A 24,930-nucleotide genomic window follows, 5' to 3' on the forward strand; every position below is an offset into this window, starting at 1 on the left:
TTTGCATATACAGTACTTGAAGACAAGGCCATATAGGAAACTGAAAAGGTACTTATTCAATCAAGGTGAATTGGATGAAGACTAATATTACAGCAAAACTACTTCTCCATGTCCTTAATCCACAGAACAGAATGTACATTCATTTTCAAATAAGTGACATTTCAGCTGGACTTTTTTTCTTCCTAAAATAGATCTGGCTTGATGATCATTTCTAGTACTTGATAAGCCAAGTATGACTGTTACTAATTGTTGTAGAGTTAGCATCCTGCACTGTTTTAGCTGGGGACATGATTGATATTTAAAATAATGATTTTTTTTATTCACTTAAATGTTGGATGTGGTGAATTTTTTTTTTTTTGAGGAGAGGTGTGCTATTAGAGTAATGTTTTAAGAAACCAGGTTGTAGTATTCAGGATCCATATGACTGTGTAATCAGATCCCTTACAAGGGTGCATTCACCACAGCCAACATTTAAATGAATAAATTGTCTGTTAAATGAGTGAAGAACAATGCAAATCATTCAAAGACATAAGGACAAATTATTAGTTTATCATATTGATTTTCTGATATTGACAGTCCAAAGAAGCAAACAACATTCTGTTGCCCCTCCTGCATGTTCTGTAAGTGACATGAAAGAAATCTGCACATCACAGGGAAAGGAAATTTTTTTTTTACCCTTGAATATCCTAATTTTTATTTTCTGAAATTCTCCTAATCTAGGCTATAGAAGCCCATTTAGCCAAGTTTTTTGGGGGTAAAGCCCTGCTCAGAGTTCAAATCATTGTCAGTTGGTTCATTCAGCTGGTCTTAAAATTGGATGTGACCTAACTAAGTTTTTATTGAGCACACATTGAAATACATGTTTGAGCAACTGTAGATCCAACAGGTCTTGCTAACAAACTAGATTGGACAGCCCCTCTAGTGGTTATAGAGGGTTATATATATATATATATATATATATATATATATATATATATATATATATATATATATATATATATATATATATATATATATATACAATTTTAGAGTCACATACATTACATGCTCCCCAATGTCCTTTTCAATTCAAACACTCCCATCTCTCTTTTCCAGGGATATAAACCACCTTTTAATTAGATCATGATAATCACTTCAATTATATAAAAGTTTTAGTTTATATTTTTGAGGGCAATAGGCAGTAAAAATCCTATTAAGGCATACAAATTATTTGGTCATGGAAAATCCGTTCAGAACTAAACTAAACGAGAGACAATACATGTGGAGTGATTTAATTTTTCTTCCTCTCAGGTGCAGAGAAACAAAAGAATGAGGAAGTTACGAGCTGCTTTGCAATCAGTGACTTCACATTGATGCATTACAGTAAGGGAAATTAAACAAACACATTATCTCTCTCTCTCTCACACACACACACACACTCACACACAAGCCTGAGAAACGGACCAAATACAAATACACAGGTAAGAGCTATTTTACAATCTTATTTTTTTAACCATGCAACATAAGTTGGTGTTCAGTTGGTAATTTTAACAGGATGTGCAATAAACAATTGCTAGATGTTTTTTCTCTCTTTATCCAACAAACTGCAACACAAAGGTGTCTGTTTAGTTCTGTAGGAAGGCTCTTTGTATGGAATATACTTATAGAATACTGTAGCTTTTCTTGGCTTGACTTTTAACTTGAATAATGTAAACTGTGAGCTCAGCAAGGCTCGGCTTGAGAGTAAGACTGATACACACTTTAAAGAGCTTCTGGTAGAACCAGATTTGTTTGTTGCCAAACCCCATAACCTAAGAAGGCATTTATTTTAACTGGCGCAATTAGTATAATGATATTATGTTTTGGCGAGGTAAGGAGAATGCTGCCAGTAACATTAATCTAAATAAGCATTTACACATTTGTAAGTGCAAAACCTTATTAAATAATTGTGGGGATAGCGAGTTAAGTTTCACCAGTGAATAAGTTAAGCCACCCAGTGTTTAAAATGTTTTCAACAATTTCTGTCTGTGATTGAAAGTAGCACACGGGTATTCACATTATAAAATGTATGTGATACACATTGGTGATTTGCCAACATATAAATTCTCTGGCAAAGTGAAACCCACCATTGCTTTAAAGAATGAAAAACATATTCTCACAAATGAATATACTAAAGTAGGTATCTCTGCCTCACAATGTTGCAGAAATGCAAGGAGGAAGTAACACTTCAAATTTAACAGCAACATTAATGTCTGGAATGTTAAAGCTGAAGTGTTTAGCTACTTTAAATACTTTCTCTTATGCAGAGACAACAGTAAGCCATTTATAGCTTAATTTTCACAAAAACTGTAAACACTGTGTCTCTGTGGCACTTTTAAAATGGCTTTGTTGGTTTTGAGCAACCCATCCATACTGACGCAGTAGAGTGCACCAGTGTCCGCCCACATTTTCAGCCATCTGGTTTCCAGAAGTATTTTTCCATAAATGTTTTTCCACAGGCTTTTCATAAAATCCTTCATATAAGAGCTCTAAGCCATGAAGCAAACCAACCAGCTCTGAGATGAATCACATTACAAACTTTGAATTGAAGAAAAAAAGTATTTGAAAATTTGCCAAAAAGACAAAAGAACAAGACTGCATACTTACTCCTGGAATCGCAAGTTTGAATCCAGAGTGTGTTGAGTGACTCCAGCCAGGACTCCTAAGCAACCAAATTTGCCCGGTTGCTAGTGAGGGGAGAGTCACATTAGGTAACCTCCACGTGGTCACTATAATGTGGTACTCACTCTCGGTGGGGCGTGTGGCGAGTTGGAACAATAGGAATTGTGTTGTGACAAAACGAAATTCAAAATAAATCATAACTGTGTTATATTTTAGCATATTCAAAGTGGCCAACCTTTGCCAAGAATTCACAGACATCTTGACATTTTCTCAAGCAACTTCTTGAGGTTTCACACTGGGATTCTTTTTAAATAGTATTGAAGGACTTCCCATCCATGTTGGACACTTATTGCTGCTTTTCTTTATTATTGGGTCCAATAAAATTTTAGTTTTATAATGAAATAAATTAATATGGTGGCACAATTATTTTTTTGTCTACAAAACTAATTTCAAACATTAAAGCATACGCCTTCAGATCAAAAGATTTTTAAGATCATGAGAAACATTTCAGTCAAGTTTTGACATGTAGTGTATGCCGATGCAAATGACAACACTTGAGACTGGAAAACAAAAAAAGGGCTTCGGTTACGATATCATAGAACACTGCCGTGTTTAGGAAAAAGGTGGTCTTGGTAGACTTTCTTTCGAGTCTTAGTCTTCTGAAAGCATACCAATAGGATTTGGTAATGAAAACCCTTACATTGAAGCCCCTTTTTAGAGCTAAATAACACAATTTCTTGCTTAAACACATGAGCCAATGTGAACAAGCTTTTCTCATAGCGTTCATGGACACACAAGAAGAATTGCAATATGGCAATTTCTACAATTTCTTTGCATGGCAGCTGAAACTCATGTATAATGTATACTTATTATATATAATTATATAGATAATGCATAATTTACCAGTTATAATGTTTATTATCTGGATCTCCTGCACATCCAGCACATCAATTTGGAGATGTAAGACTCAATTCCTCTGCCATACTGTCTGACGAATGGCATGACAAAGCTAAGGGGTGTTCACACCAAATGCATTTTTGTTTCAGTACCACATTTTTAGACAGGTTATAAAGAACTGAAACCTTTAAAAACGTGCCTTTAGACACCTACAGTTTTTCCTATACACTGCTTCTACCTTTAACACGAGAACACGTTCGGGCTGAATGGCCCCTAAGGTGTGTTTGAAAATTTTCGATTTGGTGCCGCTGAAGTCGCAAAAATTACAAATTTAATTTTTCTGTATTTTACAGTCTCTGAATATCTTGAAGTATGCAGCCATTTTCCATTTTCTGCATTTGGGCCATAAAATATTTCTCACTGTCCATACATTTAAATAAAACTTTCACCTTACTGAAATGTAAACTAAACAGTTTTATCATAAAAATGTTGTGGTTGGTTTATAAGTACATTTTTGTAGAACAGGAAAACCATTTGGAATGAGATAATTAATGATTATACAAATAAATTTCATTAATTTGTAATAATGCACATATTTCTTGCATGAAAACACAAATTGTTACATTTTGTCATGATAATTCAACTTAACCCTTGACATGGCCCAACTTAACCCTAACATGGGGCAAGTTGAGCCGTGGTATCACTTTTTGAGAAATACATTTTTCTATGGCCCTTTATCATTGCTACCATAATTTCAGTGGACAGTAGACATCCTGAAAAAAAAAAAATTAAACAATTAGGTTAACTAGTTTTACCCGTCTCCTTTCTCCTTAGATAAAGAACAATTTAAGTTAAACTTGCACATCTCACCCATCTAAACAACCTTTACCTTCAAAAAATGTTAGTGTTTCTTTGGGAAATGTCAGGGGAAGTGAATATTATACATGTGATTTTTAAGCTATGTTCTATTGTACATATCTCTTCAATTCTAGCACTCATGGAGAACAAGTGGGAGACATACGAGCAACAAAAAATATTGTTCAGTGGAAACCATGAACAACTGCTTTGCTCTGATCACAGTCTAGTATTTATTTGCAAGTTACCTGCAAGGGAAGGTTCCCAGTCAGTGGACAACCAGAAGCCTTTAAGGATCAAACTCCCAGCACAGTGCAGTGCCCACCAGCTTCGTGTGCGGCTGTGTATGCTAGCACAGGAAAGGAACAGAATCCCTGAGCCATTTGCACTTCTGGACCCAGAGAGATACAGTCTGCTGTACTACAAGGATGAAGAGTGGTATGAAATCTATGATGACTTTCAGGTATTAAGAACTTTGGATGCACCCTGGTTTCAGGGTACTGATGGTCTGCAGAGTGTTTGCATTATCATTTTGGCTCAGCAAATTGCTTCTGAAGAAAGAATATGCTTCCAACATGTTCTGAATGACCTAATCGGCTATGATTTGGACACCTCAGACACTAATCGTTTAAGTGAGCTGAGCTTTACCCGAAGAAAGTTTGCCACACCACGAAGGAAGGAACTGAAAAACCGGGATCCAAAAGCTTACGCCACAGAACCGTGGACAACTTCTACGCCACTACCTAAGGACCAAAAAGAGCATCTTCAGTGGAATGTGCCAGTGAAGCTTTATTACTATAGTTTGCATCTTTTCATTAAAGCTAACATGAAACATACCCCCAGTGATCTACTCAAGATAATTTGGGAATCACTGCCAAAGGTGGACCAGTCTTTTGAAACTTGGTCTGTTAACCATGTCCTCAAGGTGTGTGGTAGAGAGGAATTCTTGAGTGGGGCATTCCAACTCTCAGACTTCCCGTGGGTCAGGCACTGCCTGAAGAACATGTTGGAGCTCCATCTCTCAGTGGTTCCTGTTTCATCCATTCTAGGTGACAAAGTGAGAAAAGAGTATTGGCCTCTGGTGGATAGTCCCACAGGCCTCTCCAGCTCCCATGAGGAACTTTCCCTTACAGGGAAGGAAGTAGAGGAGATTGTGATGATTTCCCTGTGGGACTGTGAGAGAAAATTCAGGGTAAAACTTCTAGGGTTTGATATCCCAGAACTCCCAAGTAAAGTATCTCAGTTTGTTTATGTGGAAGCCACCATAATATATGGGAGCAAGGTTGTGTCATCAGTTTGTTCAACTCCAAAAGAGTTTACAGATGAAGTCCTGTGGAATACTTGGCTGGAGTTTGATATTCTGATCAGAGATATTCCTCATGGAGCTAAATTAGGCCTCACGATTAATGCCAGTACCATGGAGGACATGTCATCAACCAAGGACACAAAGTCAAGCTCTTCTAAAGTGCCAGATGACCAGAAGGGAAAAAAGAAAGTTCTATATTTTGTAAACCTCCAGTTGATTGACCACAGATGTCTTCTTTGCCAGGGCCCTCACACACTGCATATGTGGCCATTCCCAGAATGGGATGAGGAGGTGTTCACTTATGAAGCTGACAAGCTTTCTACCGCTACTAATCCTGATGTGGCCAAATCTATGGCAGTTACATTTATGTTGGATCGCTACAGCTTTCCTGTTGTCCTGCCGCATAGCAGGAGCTCCTCTGGAACTATCTCCCCTGGTAGATGTACATCTGCTGTTTCAGACATCTCCTCACCAACCCCCTCAGCAGAATCCACACTCTCCTCTCCATCTAATGAGGTTCCTCAAAAATCACCCTTGGGAAAAAAAGATTGCCTGAGAAGGCTCAAAGAGGAAAGCATCCACTATGCTTCAAATTTACCCCAGTTTCTTCGCACAGTGGACTGGATGAAACCAAGTGCTGTCCAGGATGTCCACTGGCTCTTGAGTCGCTGGGAACCAGAGGGCATAGAGCTGCCTGTGGCCCTAGAGCTTCTGAACGTGGATTACGCTGATATGAAGGTCAGAAGATTGGCTGTTGAAAGGTTGGAGATGCTGTCCAATGAAGAGGTACTTAAGTACCTGCTGCAGCTGGTTCAGGTAAAAAGCAATTCTGTATAATGTAAGTGTACACATCTGCATTATATAGTAATGTCATGAAGTAATGAGTCTCTTCTAAGAACGGTCAGTTCTTAGAATTTTTACCTATTATACTTAATAAAGAATGTTTCTAAATCATCCTGTTTTCTATAGACCCTGAAAGTCGAGCCGTATCATGATAGCTATCTGGCACAATTCCTCCTCAAAAGAGCACTAAGAGTGAGTCATTTTCTTCCAATGGTGCATTCTTAAGTAAAGGATGTATTTCTTTTCTATGCATATTATGTTCACTAAAATAGTATATTTAAAACATTTCACCTGCCATTAAAAAGGTTATTCTTTTTTACATATGTAACAGAGCAAAAGAATTGGGCATTTCTTTTTCTGGTACTTGCGAAGTGAGGTAGCAGGATGCCCATTTTTTCGTCAGCGTATGGCTATCATACTGGAGGCATACTTGTTAGGTTGTGGAGAGTCAATGCTGATAGAATTCCAGCATCAAGTGCAAGTAGTGAAATGCCTGCATGATGTGGCTCTAAAAGTGAAGACACTCTATCCAGATAAGACAGATCTTCCACCAACAGGTAAAGTTCAAACAACTTTGCCCTGAGTATTATTTGTTTTACTGGTAGCACTGATGAACAGTAGATACAGTAGTGTACATTATCGTCTATTGTGTCAGCTCCTCAGAAACTGCAGGAGTTATTGGAGGAGTGTAGTTTACCCTCTGACTTCCAGGTGCCTTTTGACCCCTGTCTCAGAGCAGGAAGTATCAGAGTGAGTTTGTTTGTTAAATTTACAAATCTGCATATATGGTTTCCAGTATTGAAAATTAAAGGTGCGCTCTACATAGTGGCTCTCATAAAGCAGGCCAGCTCCTTGTAAAATAAAACATCTTTTATTAGGCCATGAAAGACTTTAAACTTTACCATAAGTTTGAATGTAGCTAATTTGCAATGTTCTTAATTTTACTTCCATCATGAATTTCTCTATGTTTTGGGTTTAGTCTATCTCAACCCCATTGCAACCCAACTTAAACTGTTTGTAAGCCTTCCTAAACTGTTCCTTGCCAATCGTAATCTCTCTAATTTGATTCCCTAACCTAAACCATTCCTCAAAACAGCTAAAAGACTGTAAGGTGATGGCATCTAAGAAGAAACCACTTTGGATTGAGTTCTCCTGCATGGAGTCAGAAGCTCCAGCCTCTGCACCTGTAGGCATCATCTTTAAGCATGGAGATGACCTTAGACAGGATATGCTCATTATCCAGGTTAATAAGCAACTTAAATCTAAAGGGATTTAAAAACAAGTTGTAATACAGACAGATATTGACTAATGAATAAAAACTACCTTCTGTAATAAAGAAATTAACATTACGTTGTTTTGCAGACGCTCAAGGTGATGGATTCAATTTGGCAAGAAAAGGGTTTGGACCTAAACCTGGTGCCCTATGGATGCATTTCAACAGGATTTAACATAGGTATATGACCAGTCTCTGTCCTATCTTAGGAGTATAATACAGTAGTGAGAGCATCTAAACATTTAAAAAATATTGACAGTACACTATGGTGCTAATAAAGCGGCGGACATAGCCTTCTGCTGCTGTAGCCCAGCCGCCTCAAGGTTCAACTTGTTGTGCATTCTGAGATGCTCATCTGCTCAATAAAATTGTACAGCGTGCTTATCTGAGTTACCGTAGCCTTTCTGTCAGCTCGAACGAGTCTGCCAATTCTCCGTTGACCTCTCTCATCAACAAGGCATTTCCATCTGCAGATCTGCCACTCAATTAATGGCACCATTCTGAGTAAACTTTAGAGAATGTTGTGCATGAAAATCGTCTAGGTTACGGATGTAACCTCCGTTCCCTGATGGAGGGAACGAGACGTTGTGTCAGAGAAGCGACAATAGGGGTCTCTCTTGAGCGCCGAATATGCCTCTGATCCATTGAAAAAAGGCCAATGAGAAGTTGGCAGTCAGTATATGCATACCCTGCCCCCGGACATACGGGCATAAAGGCGAGGCAAATACTAGAGTTCATTCAGGATTTCTCTGAGGAGCCGGAAATGGTTCTGGCCACTACAGCGGTTCGGCTCAGCGACGTGGCCGGGAAGACACAACGTCTCGTTCCCTCCATCAGGGAACGGAGGTTACATCCGTAACCTAGACGTTCCCCGTCTGTTGATCTCTCCACGTTGTGTCGGAGAAGCGACACTAGGGGTCCAATTTAAATCCGCCATGCGCTGAGCCGTGTACGTGTTCTGCTGACACAGGAGCGGGCAGGTATTTGTTACGTGCCAAACGACCAGCTGTGCCAGGGCACGTACCCTTCCCCAATGCCCCAGAAAAGTCGTCGGGATCCTTTTGGTTACCCTAGGCAGGGGAACAAGGCGACGCTTGCCAACCTGGGAACGGGCCAAGCCTGGCTGGGCCTCTTTTCTCTCTATGTTTCTTGCATAGAGCAATAGACAGCCGGGGCCCATACGCACTGAGGGAAGGGGGTCTTACCCAATTTCCCATATTTTCAGGGGGGGGGAAAGACCCGCGGAGACCACCCCTGCCCAACTGGGGAGGTATGGTGGTGAATACATCACATGTGTTCTTAGGCGACAAGTGGAAGTGGCGCGGTGGCAGATCCAGCCTCAGCGAGGGTGGAGTTGCTACACACGGTGACCGGGGGGCAGCCGAAACTTACCCAAGGAAAATGCGGGTCTGCTCGTAAGGGGACCATATCATGGAAAATACACACAGGGGGAGTCCACGTAGGAGGCCCTTACTCTGTGGAGCACCTATTCCAGTACAGGGTAGATCTGAGTACCCGCAGTGGATTGGGTCGGCAAGTTCCTCCGCCGAACTGCGGACCCATGAGGGCTAGGGAGGAATCAACCAGGGATTCACGTTGAGTGGAGTCTCCTGGGAAAAAAGACGCACTGTTTTACCTCAAGCGATGGAAAGGTCGTATACGCAAGCGATTCACCCGGCCAGCCCATCAGCGTGTTACCGAAGTTCTACTGGCTCGGACCTGAGAAAACACGGGATGAAACTGACTCAACCCTGAGATTGTAGTATCTCGCAAAGGTGTTGGGTGTCGCCCAACCCGCTGCTCTACAAATGTCTGCCAGGGAGGTACCCTTAGCCAGTGCCCACGAGGACGCAACACTCCTTGTCGAGTGAGCTCGGACCTGCAAGGGTGGGGGCACGGCCTGGGTGTGATAAGACAGTGAAATGGCATCTACAACCCAGTGGGAAAGCCTCTGTTTGGAGACAGCGTTTCCTTTCCGCTGTCCCCCAAAGCATACAAAGAGCTGCTCAGAGCGTCTAAAGCTCTGCGTGCGGTCCAGGTAGGTACGCAAAGCACGTACCGGACACAGCAACGAAGGGGCTGGGTCTGCCTCCTCCCGGGGCAGCGCTTGCAGTTTCACTACCTGGTCTCTGAAGGGCGTGGTAGGAACCTTGGGCACATAGCCCGGTCACGGTCTTAGGATCACGTGAGTGTCTGCCGGACCGAACTCCAGGCAAGTGTCGCTGACAGAGAATGCTTGCAGGTCCCCGGGATGGAAGCGAGCGCGATCAGCAGGGCCGTCTTAAGGGAGAGGGCCCTGAGTCCAACTGATTCTAGCGGATCGAAGGGAGGTCTCTGGAGGCCCGCGAGGACTACCGAGAGGTCCCAGGAGGGGAACAGGCTTGGCCGGGAGGGGTTTAACCTCCGGGCACCTCTTAGGAACCTGATGATTAAGTCGTGCTTACCAAGAGACTTACCGTCTATTGCGTTGTGGTGAGCCGCGATAGCAGTGACATACACCTTTAGGGTGGAAGGGGACAGCCTCCCCTCCAGCCTCTCCTGCAGGAATAAGAGCACTGACCTAACTGCGCACCTCTGTGGGTCTTCGGTCCTGGAAGAACACCAATCTGCGAACAGGCGCCACTTCTGGGCGTAAAGCTGCCTGGTAGAAGGGGCTCTGGCTTGGTTGATCGTGTCTACGACGGTAGGTGGTAGACCGGCTAGATCTTCCACGTCCCGTCCAGGGACCAGGCGTGGAGTTTCCAGAGGTCTGGATGCGGATGCCAGAGCGTGCCCTGCCCCTGAGAAAGAAGGTCCTTCCTCAGGGGAATTCGCCAGGGAGGGGCTGTCGCGAGGAGCACGAGGTCTGAGAACCAGGCCCGGTTGGGCCAGTAGGGAGCCACTAGTGTGACTTGTTCCTCGTCCTCCCTGACCTTGCACATCACCTGTGCAAGAAGGCTCACTGGGGGAAAAGCATACTTGCGTAGCCCCGTGGGCCAGCTGTGCGCCAGCGCGTCTGTCCCAAGGGGAGCCTCTGTTCGGCCGTACCAGAGCGGGCAGTGGGAGGTCTCTTGGGAGGCAAGCAGGTCTACCTGGGCTCTGCCGAACCGTTCCCAAATCAGCTGGACCGACTGGGGGTGGAGCCTCCACTCTCCACTGGGTAAGCTCTGTCGTGACAGTGCATCCGCTACAACATTGAGCTTGCCGGGGATGTGAGTGGCACGGAGCACGCTGGCTCCAAAGGAGGAGACGACGGGTGAGTCGTGACATGTGGCGGGAGCGTACGCCGCCTTGGCGATTTATGTACGCTACCGCAGTGGTGCTGTCTGACCTGATTAGGACGTGTTTGTCTCGAATTAACGGGAGAAACCGCCGCAGGGCAAAGAAGACAGTCAACAACTCTAGGCAATTGATATGCCAGCGCAGCGGGGCCCCTCTCCAACGGCCCGCGGCTGCGTGCCCTTTGCACACGGCGCCCCAACCCACTCTGGAGGCGTCGGTAGTGACCAGGACGCGTCGGGACACCTGCTGCAGGGGCACTCCTGCCCGTAGAAAGCAGAGGTCTGTCCAGGGTTGTAGTGTTTTTCGGCAGGCGTGGGTGATCGTCACACGATGCGTGCCGTGGTGCCATGCTCGTCTCGGGACTCGAGTCTGAAGCCAGTGCTGAATCGGTCTCATACAGGTGAAACTCGAAAAATTAGAATATCGTGCAAAAGTTCATTAATTTCAGTAATTCAACTTAAAATGTGAAACTAATATATTATATAGACTCATTACAAGCAAAGTAAGATATTTCAAGCCTTCATTTTATATAATTTTGATGATTATGGCTTACAGCTTATGAAAACCCCAAATTCAGAATCTCAGAAAATTAGAATATTACATGAAATCAATAAAAAAAAAGGATTTTAAATACAGAAATGTCGGCCCTCTGAAAAGTATAATCATGCATATGTACTCAGTACTTGGTTTGGGCCCCTTTTGCATTAATTACTGCCTCAATGCGGCGTGGCATGGATGCTATCAGCCTGTGGCACTGCTGAGGTGTTATGGAAGACCAAGATGCTTCAATAGCGGCCTTCAGCTCTTCTGCATTGTTTGGTCTCATGTCTCTCATCTTTCTCTTGGCAATGCCCCATAGATTCTCTATGGGGTTCAGGTCAGGCGAGTTTGCTGGCCAATCAAGCACAGTAATACCATGGTCATTGAACCAGGTTTTGGTACTTTTGGCAGTGTGGGCAGGTGCCAAGTCCTGCTGGAAAATGAAGTCAGCATCTCCATAAAGCTTGTCTGCTGAAGGAAGCATGAAGTGCTCTAAAATGTCCCGGTAGACGGCTGCGTTGACTCTGGACTTAATAAAGCACAGTGGACCAACACCAGCCGATGACATGGCTCCCCAAACCAACACAGACTGTGGAAACTTCACACTGGACTTCAAGCATCTTGGATTGTGTGCCTCTCCATTCTTCCTCCAGACTCTGGGACCTTGGTTTCCAAATGAGATGCAAAATTTACGCTCATCAGAAAAGAGGACTTTGGACCACTGAGCAACAGACCAGTTCTTTTTTCTTTAGCCCAGGTAAGACGTTTGACATTTGACCCGTCTGTGTGTGGTGGCTCTTGATGCAGTAACTCCAGCCTCAGTCCACTCCTTGTGAAGCTCCCCACACATTTGAATGGCCTTTTCCTGACAATCCTCTCCAGGCTACGGTCATCCCTGCTGCTTGTGCACCTTTTTCTTCCACACTTTTCCCTTCCACTTAACTTTCTATTAATGTGCTTTGATACAGCACTTTGAGAACATCCAACTTCTTTTGCAATTACCTTTTGAGGCTTTCCCTCCTTGTGGAGGGTGTCAATGATGGTTTTCTGCACAACTGTCAGGTCAGCAGTCTTCCCCATGATTGTGAATTCAACTGAACCAGACTGAGAGACCATTTAAAGGCTCAGGAACCCTTTGCAGGTGTTTAGCTGATTAGAGTGTGACACTTTGAGCCTACAATACTGAACCTTTTCACAATATTCTAATTTTCTGAGATTCTGAATTTGGGGTTTTCATAAGCTGTAAGCCATAATCATCAAAATTATATCAAATAAAGGCTTGAAATATCTTACTTTGCTTGTAATGAGTCTATATAATATATTAGTTTCACCTTTTAAGTTGAATTACTGAAATTAATGAACTTTTGCATAATATTCTAATTTTTCGAGTTTCACCTCTATGCATCAACCCCAGCGGCGTGGTCGCGGCGGAGGATGCTATATGCCCCAGGAGCCTCTGGAAGAGTTTACTTTACTTTACTTTACTTTACTTTATTGTCCAGTCTGTTTTCACAGAGCGGAAATTTTTCTTTGACACTGTAACATAAGACGCATCACATATCAACAACACAAATACAAAAATAAATAAATAATAATATAGTTAAACACTATAAAAAAGAAGAATTTAAAAATATTAGCAGTCGCTCTATTGTTTCAATTAAAACACTGTACGATTTAAGATAATCACTGCCATAGGAAGAAACGATCTTTTGTAGAGATTTTTTCTAGCCAAGGGTATTTTTAGTCTACGTCCAGATGGGAGCAATTCAAAAGCAGAGTGAAGAGGGTGAGTGTTATCTTTAAAAATTGCAATTGCCATTTTCCCATAAAATGATCGAATAAGCTCTGTAGTGGCTGTTGTTTTTGTCCAGTAATCTTATTTGCTTGATTGATTATTTGTGAGAGTTTGTTCTTTTGTTTCAGTGTTAGATTGCTGTACCATAAAATAATGTTATATGTGAGAATACTCTCAATCATTGATCGATACAACATAGTTAGGGTCTGCTGACCAACATTGAAGCTTCTCAGTTTCCTAAGGAGATCCAGGCGTTGTCGTGCTTTTTTATGAATATGCTCCACATTACTATCAAAATTAAGTTTCTCATCTATAATTGTACACAAATATTTGAAATTCGAGACTTGCTCTACAGTTTTTTCTTTTATGACAACTGGTTTATATTCAGATGCAGTATCTACTCTTCTTGATTGATTTCTCAAACATAGCTCTTTTGTCTTTTTGATATTAAGATGTAAAGAACTACTCTCAAACCAACGGATGATACTGTCGATGTACTCAAAATATGAGGTGCAGTTCATTTCTTTCTGACATGAGACCAATGCTATATCATCAGCATATTTTATAAGGGTAAGGTTATCGTCATTGCACTTCAGTTCATTTATGTATGCGGAAAAAAGTACTGGAGACAGTACACATCCCTGCGGTACCCCAGTATCTAGAACCAAGCAATCCGACATAACATTATTATTAACACAAACTCGCTGAGGGCGACCTTTTAAAAACTCCTTAATCCATAAAATCATCCAACTGCTAGCACCTAACTCATAGAGGCGCTTTAGAAGAAGATAACGTTGGACGGTATTAAAAGCGGATGAGAAATCCATAAAGAGTATTCGAACATAGGAATTTGAGTTGTCTAGATGATTTTGAACCTTATTTAAAAGAGTAAGGGAGGCATCCACAGTGCTCCTATTGGCCCGATAGGCAAATTGCAGGGGGTCTATGCATGTCTCAATTTGGGATAACAATTCCTTACATACTATGCGCTCCATACATTTACACAGAATAAATGTGAGTGCGATTGGGTGAAAGTCTTTGAGAGATTTTGCATTAGGTATTTTTGGCACCGGAATGACAATGGAATTCTTCCAGGCTAATGGTACAAAACCATTGTCCAGGAAGGTTTGAAACAACCTTGTACACACATGACCAAGTTGTGCTGCACATTCTTTCAAGACTTTCCCCTTCAGGCCATCTGGGCCAGGTGCCTTATGCGGTTTAATTTTATGAAGCACTGTGACAACCTCCCTCTCCTGTATAATCATAGGCTGTGATTGAGTCATGGTCATCATTAATTCATTACTAGCAGACAAATTATCGTTAAAATCATTATCAAATCGTGAATAAAAAATATTAAGATTATTTGCAAAACAATGAGGGTCTTCTTCACGTTGTTGAATTCTTTTCTTTTGTCTACCCATCATTGTATTCAAACCCTTCCATGCGTCTTTTACATTCCCTGTTTTTAATTTCTCTATTCTCTTTATATTCATTCTGTGCATGTTTTATCTTACGTTTTACTGCTTTGTTGAACTCTTTTACTTTCTGCTGATCATTCTGCTAGAAGGCTATTTTCTTCATGTTTAGGTAATGTTTCAAATCTTTGTTAATCCACGGCTTATTATTTGGATAGATTCTGATATTCTTTGTTTGAACCACTGAATTTACACAGAAATTAACATAACAGGTTATTGTATCATTCAGCAATTCATGATTACTACAACAGTCATCATCGTTAAAAAATAAGTCCCATTCAGTGCACTCAAAACAGCCTCTTAGCTTTTCTATTTCATCTCTGGACCACGTTTGAACCTGCTGAACGGCAGGCTTGGTCCTCTTTAAAAGCTGCCTGTATTTTGGTAACAGATGAATAACGTTGTGATCCGAACGTCCCAGCGGTGGATGTAGCTTTGGCACATATGCACCTTCCACGTTACCGAAGCATTTGTCCAGAGTCTTAACCAGTCTTGTCGGACAGGTTACATATTGCTCAAGATTTGGCAACAACGTAGATACGTTGCATTTATTAAAATCTCCAAGCAGGAAGACTGGGTCCTCGGCAGAATTGCAAAGCGCTCTGTTGTAACTAGCAGCTATGCATTCGGCAGCAAGTGCAAAGTTTGGTCCAGGCACATAAACTAAAATAATTGTTATTTGTCCAAATTCACGAGGCAAATAATATGGCCTAAAAGAGACAGTCAATAGTTCATAGTGAGCAGAGCAATGTGTTTCACGTACCGTAATATTATTCGCCCACCTGCTGCTAACGAACATACACAGTCCTCCTCCAGTTTTTTTAGTTGACTTGGCACTGTCGCGGTCCAGACGGATTAATGAGTATCCTTCCAAGTGTATGTTGTCAATCGCCTCCGTCAGCCATGTCTCCGTGATGCAGATCAGGTTAGCTCTTTTGAAGTCTCTATTATATTTCACCAATGCTGTGAGTTCGGCCATTTTATTTTGAAGCGAACGAACATTAGTTAAGGTTATTGTAGGAAGAGGAAACCGACTGCCGCGAGATTTAAGTCTGTTTCGGATTCCGCCTCTGGAGCCCCTCCGTTTTATTTTCTTCTTTCTGTTTGTTGTGTGGATGGAGCAGATTATTTCAGAAGGTTCATGAAGGAGCTTTGGTAGGGTTCTAACATTGTGTCGGAATCTCATCAGATCTTTGCGGCTATAAAACATTGTCCTCATTAGTCCATTTTTCCTTAGATTTCCCGAATCCACTCCATCTCCCAATGCAGACACACAGTCTATAGCGCATTTTAAAATCCAGAACACAACGATTATCTTAAAAAGCATGTTGCTCTTTGAAACGTGGACTGTTTACACAGTTTAAAACAAACAGACAAGCAAGCAAACACACGAGCACACCAGCGTCTGGGGTCAGCACTTGCGCATGCGCCCCCTGTTCTCTAAATGGTTTTAAAGGGACCATTGTGCCTGGCCTGAATTTGGTGAGGCATTTCAGCACCGACTGCGCACGCTCGTTGGTGAGACGTGCGGACATTGAGACTGAGTCTAACTCCATGCCGAGAAAGGAGATGCTCTGGACCGGGGTGAGCTTGCTCTTTTCTCGGTTGACCTGAAGCCCCAACATTGTCCTCATTAGTCCATTTTTCCTTAGATTTCCCGAATCCACTCCATCTCCCAATGCAGACACACAGTCTATAGCGCATTTTAAAATCCAGAACACAACGATTATCTTAAAAAGCATGTTGCTCTTTGAAACGTGGACTGTTTACACAGTTTAAAACAAACAGACAAGCAAGCAAACACACGAGCACACCAGCGTCTGGGGTCAGCACTTGCGCATGCGCCCCCTGTTCTCTAAATGGTTTTAAAGGGACCATTGTGCCTGGCCTGAATTTGGTGAGGCATTTCAGCACCGACTGCGCACGCTCGTTGGTGAGACGTGCGGACATTGAGACTGAGTCTAACTCCATGCCGAGAAAGGAGATGCTCTGGACCGGGGTGAGCTTGCTCTTTTCTCGGTTGACCTGAAGCCCCAAGCGGCTGAGGTGCCTGAGCACCTGGTCTCTGTGAGCGCATAGTAACTCTCGGGAGTGGGCCAATATGAGCCAGTCGTCGAGGTAGTTGAGTATGCAGATGTCGGCTTCTCGGAGCGGGGCAAGAGCTGCCTCTGCGGCTTTCGTGAAGACGCGAGGGGACAGAGACATGCCGAAGGGGAGGACTTTGTACTGGAACGCCTGGGCGTCGAACGCGAACCGTAGAAAAGGTCAGTGTCGCGGCAAGATTGAGACGTGGAAGTACGCATCCTTCAGGTCTACCGCTGCAAACCAATCTAGGTGTTGGACGCTTGTCAAGATGCATTTGTGCGTGAGCATTTTGAACGGGAGTTTGAGCAGCGCTCGATTGAAAACTCGCAGGTCCAAGATTGGTCGTAAGCTGCCGGCTTTCTTGGGTACAATGAAGTAAGGGCTGTAGAAACCCTTCTTCATTTCGGTTGGAAGGACAGGCTCTATCGCGTCTTTGAGTAAGAGAGTAGCGATCTCCGCGCGCAGGAATTTGGCATGTTGGGGGCCTGGCAAACTGAATTGCGTAACCGAGTCGGATGGTCCGGGCCAGCCAGCGAGACGGGTTGGGAAGTGAAAGCCACGCATCCAATCTCCGTGCTAGGGGCACCAAAGGGACGGTTATTTGTGACGTACCCGGCGGGGCTTCGCAGCGGGGTGGAGCAGGTAGTACGCCGTCGGGAGGCGCGGACGCGTCCCGAGGCTCTGGTGCTGAGAAAAGACTCAAAGCACTTACCTTGCTCCGGACAACCGGCAGGGGGTGGGTTGGTGACTGAGGAGGAGGTCCTTTAGTGGCGTCCTCTGGACTCGTCAGAACCGGCTGGCCGGGGAACAGTCGTGGGGCTGAAGGTGGATCTGGGGCCGCGTTCAGCGTGCCGGGACTGTTGAGGACTGTGAGAACGGCATTTGCAGGCCAGGTGACCCAGAGACAAAAAAGGAAATAGCTCTATTATTGAGAATGTGAGTACCGCAGCCCCCGTTAGGGGGTGTGGCAAATTAAATTAATTCAACAAAAAATTCTCCTCCCGGCCCTCCACCGGGGAACGGAGTGGTCTTACCAGCTCCGAAGCTAACGTCTCAGTCTCTGGGTCGGACATCTCAGGAGCGCCTGGGAGCCTTCCGGGTCCTCGAGGGGGTCCGTGAGATGAGGGGGCGTCCATCTTCTGCGGGGAGCTCGACGCCAGGGCGGAGAGCTGGGCCCATGTTTGTTGAGGCGGAGCACCGCTTTTCTTTCTTTCTTGAAAGCCGCAGAAGGATGCCCTCGACGAGCAGACAGGGCATGGCCCCTGGCGGCACGTTTGCGGCAGGGCAGGATGTGTGAAATAGCCTCCGTCTGTTTCTTCACCACTGAGGGCTGCTGGGTAGGGTCGTCAGGTGGTGTCGCCGAATGGACGGAGCTGGGAGACAGGAGCGTTTGAGAAAGCGTGCTTTGTCTACCTCCTCTACTGCGACCAGGTCCAGTCCATGTGTTGAGTTTCCGACCCCAAGGGGGGGGCCATCGCGTGTTCGAATGCAGTTCCTGCAGCACGTCAAGAACAGGACTACACAAGTGCACATTTTTGGAGCCTTGACCCGGTGGACTGCAGGGGGGGGCATGGCATGCAGGGGGGGAGTGGTCTGGGACCGCTCTACCGCCGAGGGTAGTGAGAGCGGAGGAGCGAGGAAGCTTGGCTTGCTCAGCTCGTCATGCACGTCCGGGAAGAAAGGAACCGGGGGTGGGGCGCGGCTGTGAGCGGCGCACATGCCCGTGGAACCAAACAAGTAGCCATGAGGGGGAGGGGGATGGGATTTTCCGGTCCAACCTCGCGCTCGCTGTACCCGGGGAAGCATATCGGACCTCTGTGCATCAGGCTCAGACTGGGCGCGCAAGACCCGAAGGTGGCGGCGCAGACGAGTCATCAGCATCAGACGCCGCTGTAACGCTCTCCGATGCAGCGGTGATTATCGTCATCCAATCCCGGGAGCTCAAGGGACCGGCAGGCCGGCCGTGAAGCGGGCCGCACTCATCCCGAGCAGATGGGAGCAAGCAAGAGTGCTGGGGAGGGGGGTGGTTTGCGGGGGGGTACCCGGCGAACACAGCCCGTCTTTATCCCCAAATCACAGGCCCCAGGAGCCTCTGGAAGAGTTTTAAAGGGACCGTTGTGCCTGGCCTGAATTTGGCGAGGCATTTCAGCACCGACTGCGCCTGCCCCAATCCCGTGGGAAAGAGGCGAGGTGCGGGGGGCGGCTGAAGTGGCTTTCTCTCATGACAAAAGAAAGCCTATGACCGCAATGCTGCAACAGCTATGTTCTCGCACTGAGAACATAACCTTATTGGAGAGAAAACGCTCATCCCGAGCTCGGACGGAAGCCAGCAAGCGTACCGGGGAGGCGGGAGGCTCGCGGGGGGGTACCCGGCGAACACAGCCCGTCTTTATCCCCAAATCACAGGCCTTCTCTCACTACAAGACCTTCATCGCCCGTGGCGCCTGCCCCAATCCCGTGGGAAAGAGGCGAGGCGCGGGGGCAGCTGAAGTGGCTTTCTCTCACTACAAGAAAAAGCCTACGACCGCAATGCTGTCATGGCTATGTTCTCGCACTGAAAACATAGACCATTCATAAAAACGCTGCCTGCGTGTAATCGCAACCCAGGTACGCCAGGCAGTTTTTATGACCGTAGGAGGTGGGAGAAATCGACCGCATCCGGAAACTACACAGAGGCGGAAACACGTCTTTAAAAAGACGCGTCCTGAAAAGGACGTTCAATGCCGCTGTGTATTGCTCTTTTAGAGAAAATCACTCTCTTAAACAACTCTCTTAGAGTTGGGTTTCTGCACTGTCGAAGCGCCCAGGGGCAATTGCACTGCCGTGCAAGAAGGAGAAATCGCCGCTGTAATGCGCCCTCAATCCAACAGCATGGTGTGATCTCACGCGAACAGCATGCACAACCATCGGCTCCGAAGAAAATTTCTGAATGAACTCTAGTATTTGCCTCGCTTTTATGCCTGTATGTCCGGGGGCGGGGTATGCAAATACTGACTGCCAACTTCTCATTGGCCTTTTTTCAATGGATCAGAGGCATATTCGGCGCTCAAGAGAGACCCCTAGTGTCGCTTCTCCGACACAACGTGGAGAGAGCGACAGACGGGGAACCCAGGACATCAGCAGTTACAGAAATACTGAAACCCATCAGGCACCAGCAATCATGCCACAGTCAAAATTACTGAGATTACATTTTTTACCCATTCTGATGGTTGATGTGAACATTAATTGAAGCTTGTGTCCTATATTTGCATGATTTTATGCATTGGACCTCTGCCACATGATTCGCTGATTAGATAATCCTTTGAATAAGTAGGTGTTCAAGTGTTCCTAATAAAGTACTCAGTAAGATTATATCTTCAAAAACATACATTTTGACAAATAGGATGAAAATATGTGTCTACTACACTTCTAACCTTGTTTTCACAAAAGACAAATTAAGAAATATTGAACAATAAAGCATATAACAACCACTCTGACTTTACATTCAGTTTAAACTGTGTCTGTCTTTGCCACAGGTATGATTGAGATTGTGCGAAATGCAGTCACTATTGCTTCTGTTCAGAAGAGTCAGGGAGGAATGGCAGGGGCATTCAAAAATAATGCCTTGTTTGACTGGCTTGGGAGGAAGTGTCCATTCCAGGAAAAAGTAAGCAGATATACTATTGTAATAATCTCTTATACTGCATGAGCCACCCTCTTACACACCACTCAATTTTCCCTCATATTTGCTTTCTGCCATACTTAGCACCAAAAAAAAAAAAAAAAAAAAAGGCAAATTACATGCCTCTACTGTCTGAAAAACATTGATCTGATTATTCTCTTCCTTATGTTTTAATTTCAATACAACAGCACTTTCAAGCTATGGAAAAGTTTGTGAACTCTTGCGCCGGTTACTGTGTGGCCACTTATGTTCTGGGTATAGGTGACCGCCACAATGACAACATTATGATCACTGATGAAGGTAAAAAAGATTGCAAGTTTTTGTCCTTTACCTCTAAAAAGACTGAAACCAATCGCTTTTCAAATGATTTATTCATTGAATTTGCATAAATGGTAAACTGTGCAGAAGAACAAAATTCAAGAAAATGATGGTAATGCTTTAGATTACAGCCTGAGTACACCGAATTTACAGCATGCCTTTTTTGTAAATAAAATGTTTTTTTTTGTGTGTGTAATTTTTGTAATAGTGTAACTACACAGTACATACTTGTATGTATAAGGGAACAATATGCAAAGTTTAGGGAATAAAGGGGTTGTAACGTATTGTAGCTGGCAATGGCAATGATGAAGACGATGACGATGAAATGAAGAACCCAAGTGCAGTTTAATAATCAATGTGAAAACCAAAAACCCTAACTATAAACATGAATAAAAAAATAACATAATCTTGAAACATAAACATGAACCTGGTAGGCTAGGCTTAAACTTGACATGAACTTGAAATGTGCTACACAAACAAACATCAATACTAGACAAAGGACAATGGTAAACATGAGGGCTTAAATACATGACATGGGGAACATAAACCAATAATCAAACAGAACACTAAACAAGATAACAAGACAATTAAATGAAACCAATGACAAACTAGAACTAATAACAAAGTAATCAAACAATGAGCCAAAGAAAACAAGACACATGAACATGGAGGGAAAACAGGACATCACATGACTAGAACCAGGAACTAGACTTTTCAAAATAGAAGACATGAAAACATGAACCAACAGAATAAACATGAACACACATCTAAACATCAATGTGAAAACCAAAAACCCTAACTACAAACATGAATAAAACATTACAAAAACTTGAAACATAAACATGAACAAACAAACATCAATACTAGACTAAGGACAATGGTAAACATGAAGGCTTAAATACATGACATGGGGAACATAAACCAATGATCAAACAGAACACAAGTTATCTTTTATCCCTTTTTCCATGTAGTTATAGGGTAAGTGCAACATTTGCGGGCTATAAATTGACGAGGCGCTTGTTACACCCTTGTTCCATGTAGTTACAGGTAACCTGAAATAATAGAGTATGTACCCCGTATATAAAAATACCTACAGTAGCATAAATGTGTAAGTACGCTATTATTACAAAAAGGTATCCTGTGTATGTTCTTGCTTAATTTCTCTCAAAGGAAGATTGTTATTTTGCATAGTATAAGGTCATATTCCAATAATAATATAATTAATAATTATATTATATAAATTAATTATTAATTATTTAATTATATTAAATCATTAATATTAGAATAGTTACCCCTTAGTTATAAAAAACTTACAGTATAAATGATTTTAAATTTTCCAGGTTGTTACCCCTTTATTCCCCAAACTTTGCATATTGTTCCCTTATACCTTCATGTAAGTTCGTTATATGTACACTATTATTACAAAAAGGAACGCTGTAAATTCTGTGTATTGTGCTGTAAATTGCGAGCTGTAATCTAAAGCTTTACCAAAATTATCTATTGCATTATTCAGTCATGGTCTTGTTATATCTGGTAATTGAAATATATTCATACATCGCACATATTTGACGTGCCATCCATATGAAAATATGGGTCAAGTATTTGAAAAGTTTAGTTATAGGTTACACAGCACAGTCTGATTAGCACAACAGAATGGAGCATTTAAATTGAACATTGGCATGAATATGTATACCAGTTTTTTTCCTCATGAATATGTCCAGTGAGAATCTGACTAATAATTATTACCTCCACTATTATTCTCAGGGAATTTGTTTCACATTGATTTTGGGCATATCTTGGGCAACAAAAAAAGCTTCATGGGGGTGAACAGAGAAAGGGTGCCCTTTGTCCTCACCCCTGACTTCCTCTTTGTCATGGGAAGGGTGAAAGGCCGTCACAGCCTCTACTTCCAGAGATTCAGAGTATGTATTGACACAGCATCTTAACAACAAGCAAGATGCTGAGAAAACAATTTGGTCAAAGATGTTAGCAGGTTTAAATAGAAAAACAATTATAAAACAGTGCAGACAGATAAAAAAACAAAACATGTGCGGTGTAAACAGCCACAAAGCAGCTGTGTTTTGACGCACAACAATAAGCTGATGATCAAAAATATGAAAATGAAAGAAAATAACATTTACAAGAGGCTTTTCTCTGGTTTTGACGTCAAACATGAGCATGGTAAACATGCATGCTCACAACACATGCGCACATTGAACCTGAACTTTTTCTGTTTCAAAATACTTTTATCACAGAGACATGCTATATGCAGAGACAACTATAAGTAAGCCATTTGTAGGCTATTTTTCTCAAAAACTGTAATTTACGCTCTGCATTTTAATAATTACGCTCTGTGGCACAGAAATTATTCTGGAAGCTAATTCGAAGTGAACATTTTGACATCAAAAATGGAGAAAAATACATGTTATTTTAAATGCCATGAATATAGGCCTACGGCTTTCTTACATTGACAGGTTTTTAGAATTCGTGAATTTTTATATTTTTGTTCAGTTTATGACCTTTCCTGTTTAAATGACCTTTACATGTTGTCAGGTTATTATGCATAATTGGTGTAAGATCATTACACTCAGTTCACTCTATTTATATATTTATTTTCTCTTAGGACACTTGTATCAATGCGTATCTGTCCCTCCGGTCTCAGTCCCGCCTGTTTGTCACGCTCTTCTCTCTTATGCTGCTCACGGGAATTCCTGAGCTCAGCACGTCACAGGACATGCGCTACCTGCGGACTGCGCTGCAGCAGGATCAAGGGGAGGAGGCGGCTCGTAATCATTTCCTGCAGCAAATCTCCCTTTGTGAGCAGAAAGGTTGGACTGTGCAAGCAAACTGGTGGTTTCACATGATGGCTGGCATTAAATAGAAAATATGAGGAAACTACACCATTTTTTGACAGAAAATGCGAGTTAGAATAGGGAATGCAGCAGGGTTCAAAAGTCTGAGAAAACATTAATAAACTAGGATTCAGAAACCTGGAAATAAACAGACAGTTTTGGAATTACATTTTCTTTTAAAAAATAAAACGTTGTGACATAAAATTAATAAAAAATATTTAAAATTTAAGATTTCTAGATAACTAATAAATGTATGACACTGAAATGTAAAACTCCTTTGTACAATTTTATTTTTATTTTACATATTGTCATTAAAGCAAATGATCTGTAATTAAAAATGTATTATCTGAAAATCAGCATATAGTACCAAATAGAAGCATTTTCACTATAGTGGTCTCAGAGTTTTGGACTCAGTTCAGCTTAATGGAGTTCTAAACAAAGGTTCGGGAGGAGCTTGTGAAGTTAGTCCTGTCAATCACAATGCAAGTGCAAATAAGCAGCTACTTACATCACTCCCATGAAAATTCTTCTGACATCCCTTAACTACCCCAACTCTCAACTTAGAGAGCTTAGAGATCGAGCCCCTCCTTTATGGACAGCAAGCCAAATGTGTTTACCCATAACAATTTGTTACCATTACCACTTCAAGGACTAGGTGGATATGCAAACTCGTGAAATGCCATTACGTTACAAAGGGGTAAGGGTTAGCAACAGCTGGCGGAAGAGGCGTCTTAAACTTGCAACAGAACTGTTTTTACCATACAAACTACATGGAGAAAGTTTTTGTTCATTATAAATAATAAACGTCATTCTGTTTACCACTGCAATGTGTATGTTTGACATTTGTTCAATTCAAGAATCATTATGGAAATTCAGTTGCAGAAATCACAGATCATTACGACCATGACCATTTAAATGACCATCAGTGTGTCATGACTACTGTGAGTAATGAGGATGACTAACCGGAAAAAGATAAACAGTGTAATCACATGCTGTCTTATGACAAATAGTCTGCTACTTATAGCCATTGCCATTAGAGGGCACCCTGGCCCATATTCACCTCACATGCACCTAGTAATGAGGCAGTGGAGATAACATGAAAAGCACATGCATGTTTTTTGTTTTT

General features: G+C 42.8%; 1 protein-coding gene across 3 annotated transcripts; it reads left to right on the forward strand.

The window, feature by feature from the left end:
- The first annotated feature begins 1,351 nt into the window (after positions 1-1,351).
- On the forward strand, positions 1,352-24,622 carry si:rp71-17i16.5 (phosphatidylinositol 4,5-bisphosphate 3-kinase catalytic subunit gamma isoform). Of its 3 annotated transcripts, XM_052091789.1 has the most exons (11): positions 1,352-1,460; positions 4,530-6,514; positions 6,668-6,733; positions 6,873-7,098; positions 7,197-7,291; positions 7,638-7,784; positions 7,904-7,994; positions 20,489-20,619; positions 20,823-20,934; positions 22,717-22,874; positions 23,576-24,622. In XM_052091789.1, the coding sequence occupies exons 2-11, from the start codon at positions 4,535-4,537 to the stop codon at positions 23,831-23,833; spliced, it is 3,264 nt and encodes a 1,087-aa protein (XP_051947749.1). In that variant the 5' UTR covers positions 1,352-1,460; positions 4,530-4,534; the 3' UTR covers positions 23,834-24,622. The 3 variants fall into 3 exon arrangements, with proteins under 3 accessions (XP_051947749.1, XP_051947751.1, XP_051947750.1); XM_052091791.1 differs by lacking the exon at positions 22,717-22,874 and having other exon boundaries at positions 23,576-23,806; XM_052091790.1 differs by lacking the exons at positions 6,873-7,098; positions 7,197-7,291.
- Positions 24,623-24,930: the final 308 nt, after the last annotated feature.

This window comes from Xyrauchen texanus, chromosome 25 (assembly GCF_025860055.1).
Source record: "Xyrauchen texanus isolate HMW12.3.18 chromosome 25, RBS_HiC_50CHRs, whole genome shotgun sequence".
In the NCBI taxonomy this organism is placed as follows: Eukaryota; Metazoa; Chordata; class Actinopteri; order Cypriniformes; family Catostomidae; genus Xyrauchen; species Xyrauchen texanus.

Excerpts from the sequence above, each read along its gene's own strand:
- si:rp71-17i16.5 (XM_052091789.1), top strand. The coding sequence starts at position 4,535 with ATGGAGAACAAGTGGGAGACATACGAGCAACAAAAAATATTGTTCAGT. Across the intron at positions 7,785-7,903 it reads AGGATATGCTCATTATCCAG|ACGCTCAAGGTGATGGATTC; the intron begins GTTAATAAGCAA and ends GTTGTTTTGCAG. Across the intron at positions 7,995-20,488 it reads TTCAACAGGATTTAACATAG|GTATGATTGAGATTGTGCGA; the intron begins GTATATGACCAG and ends TCTTTGCCACAG.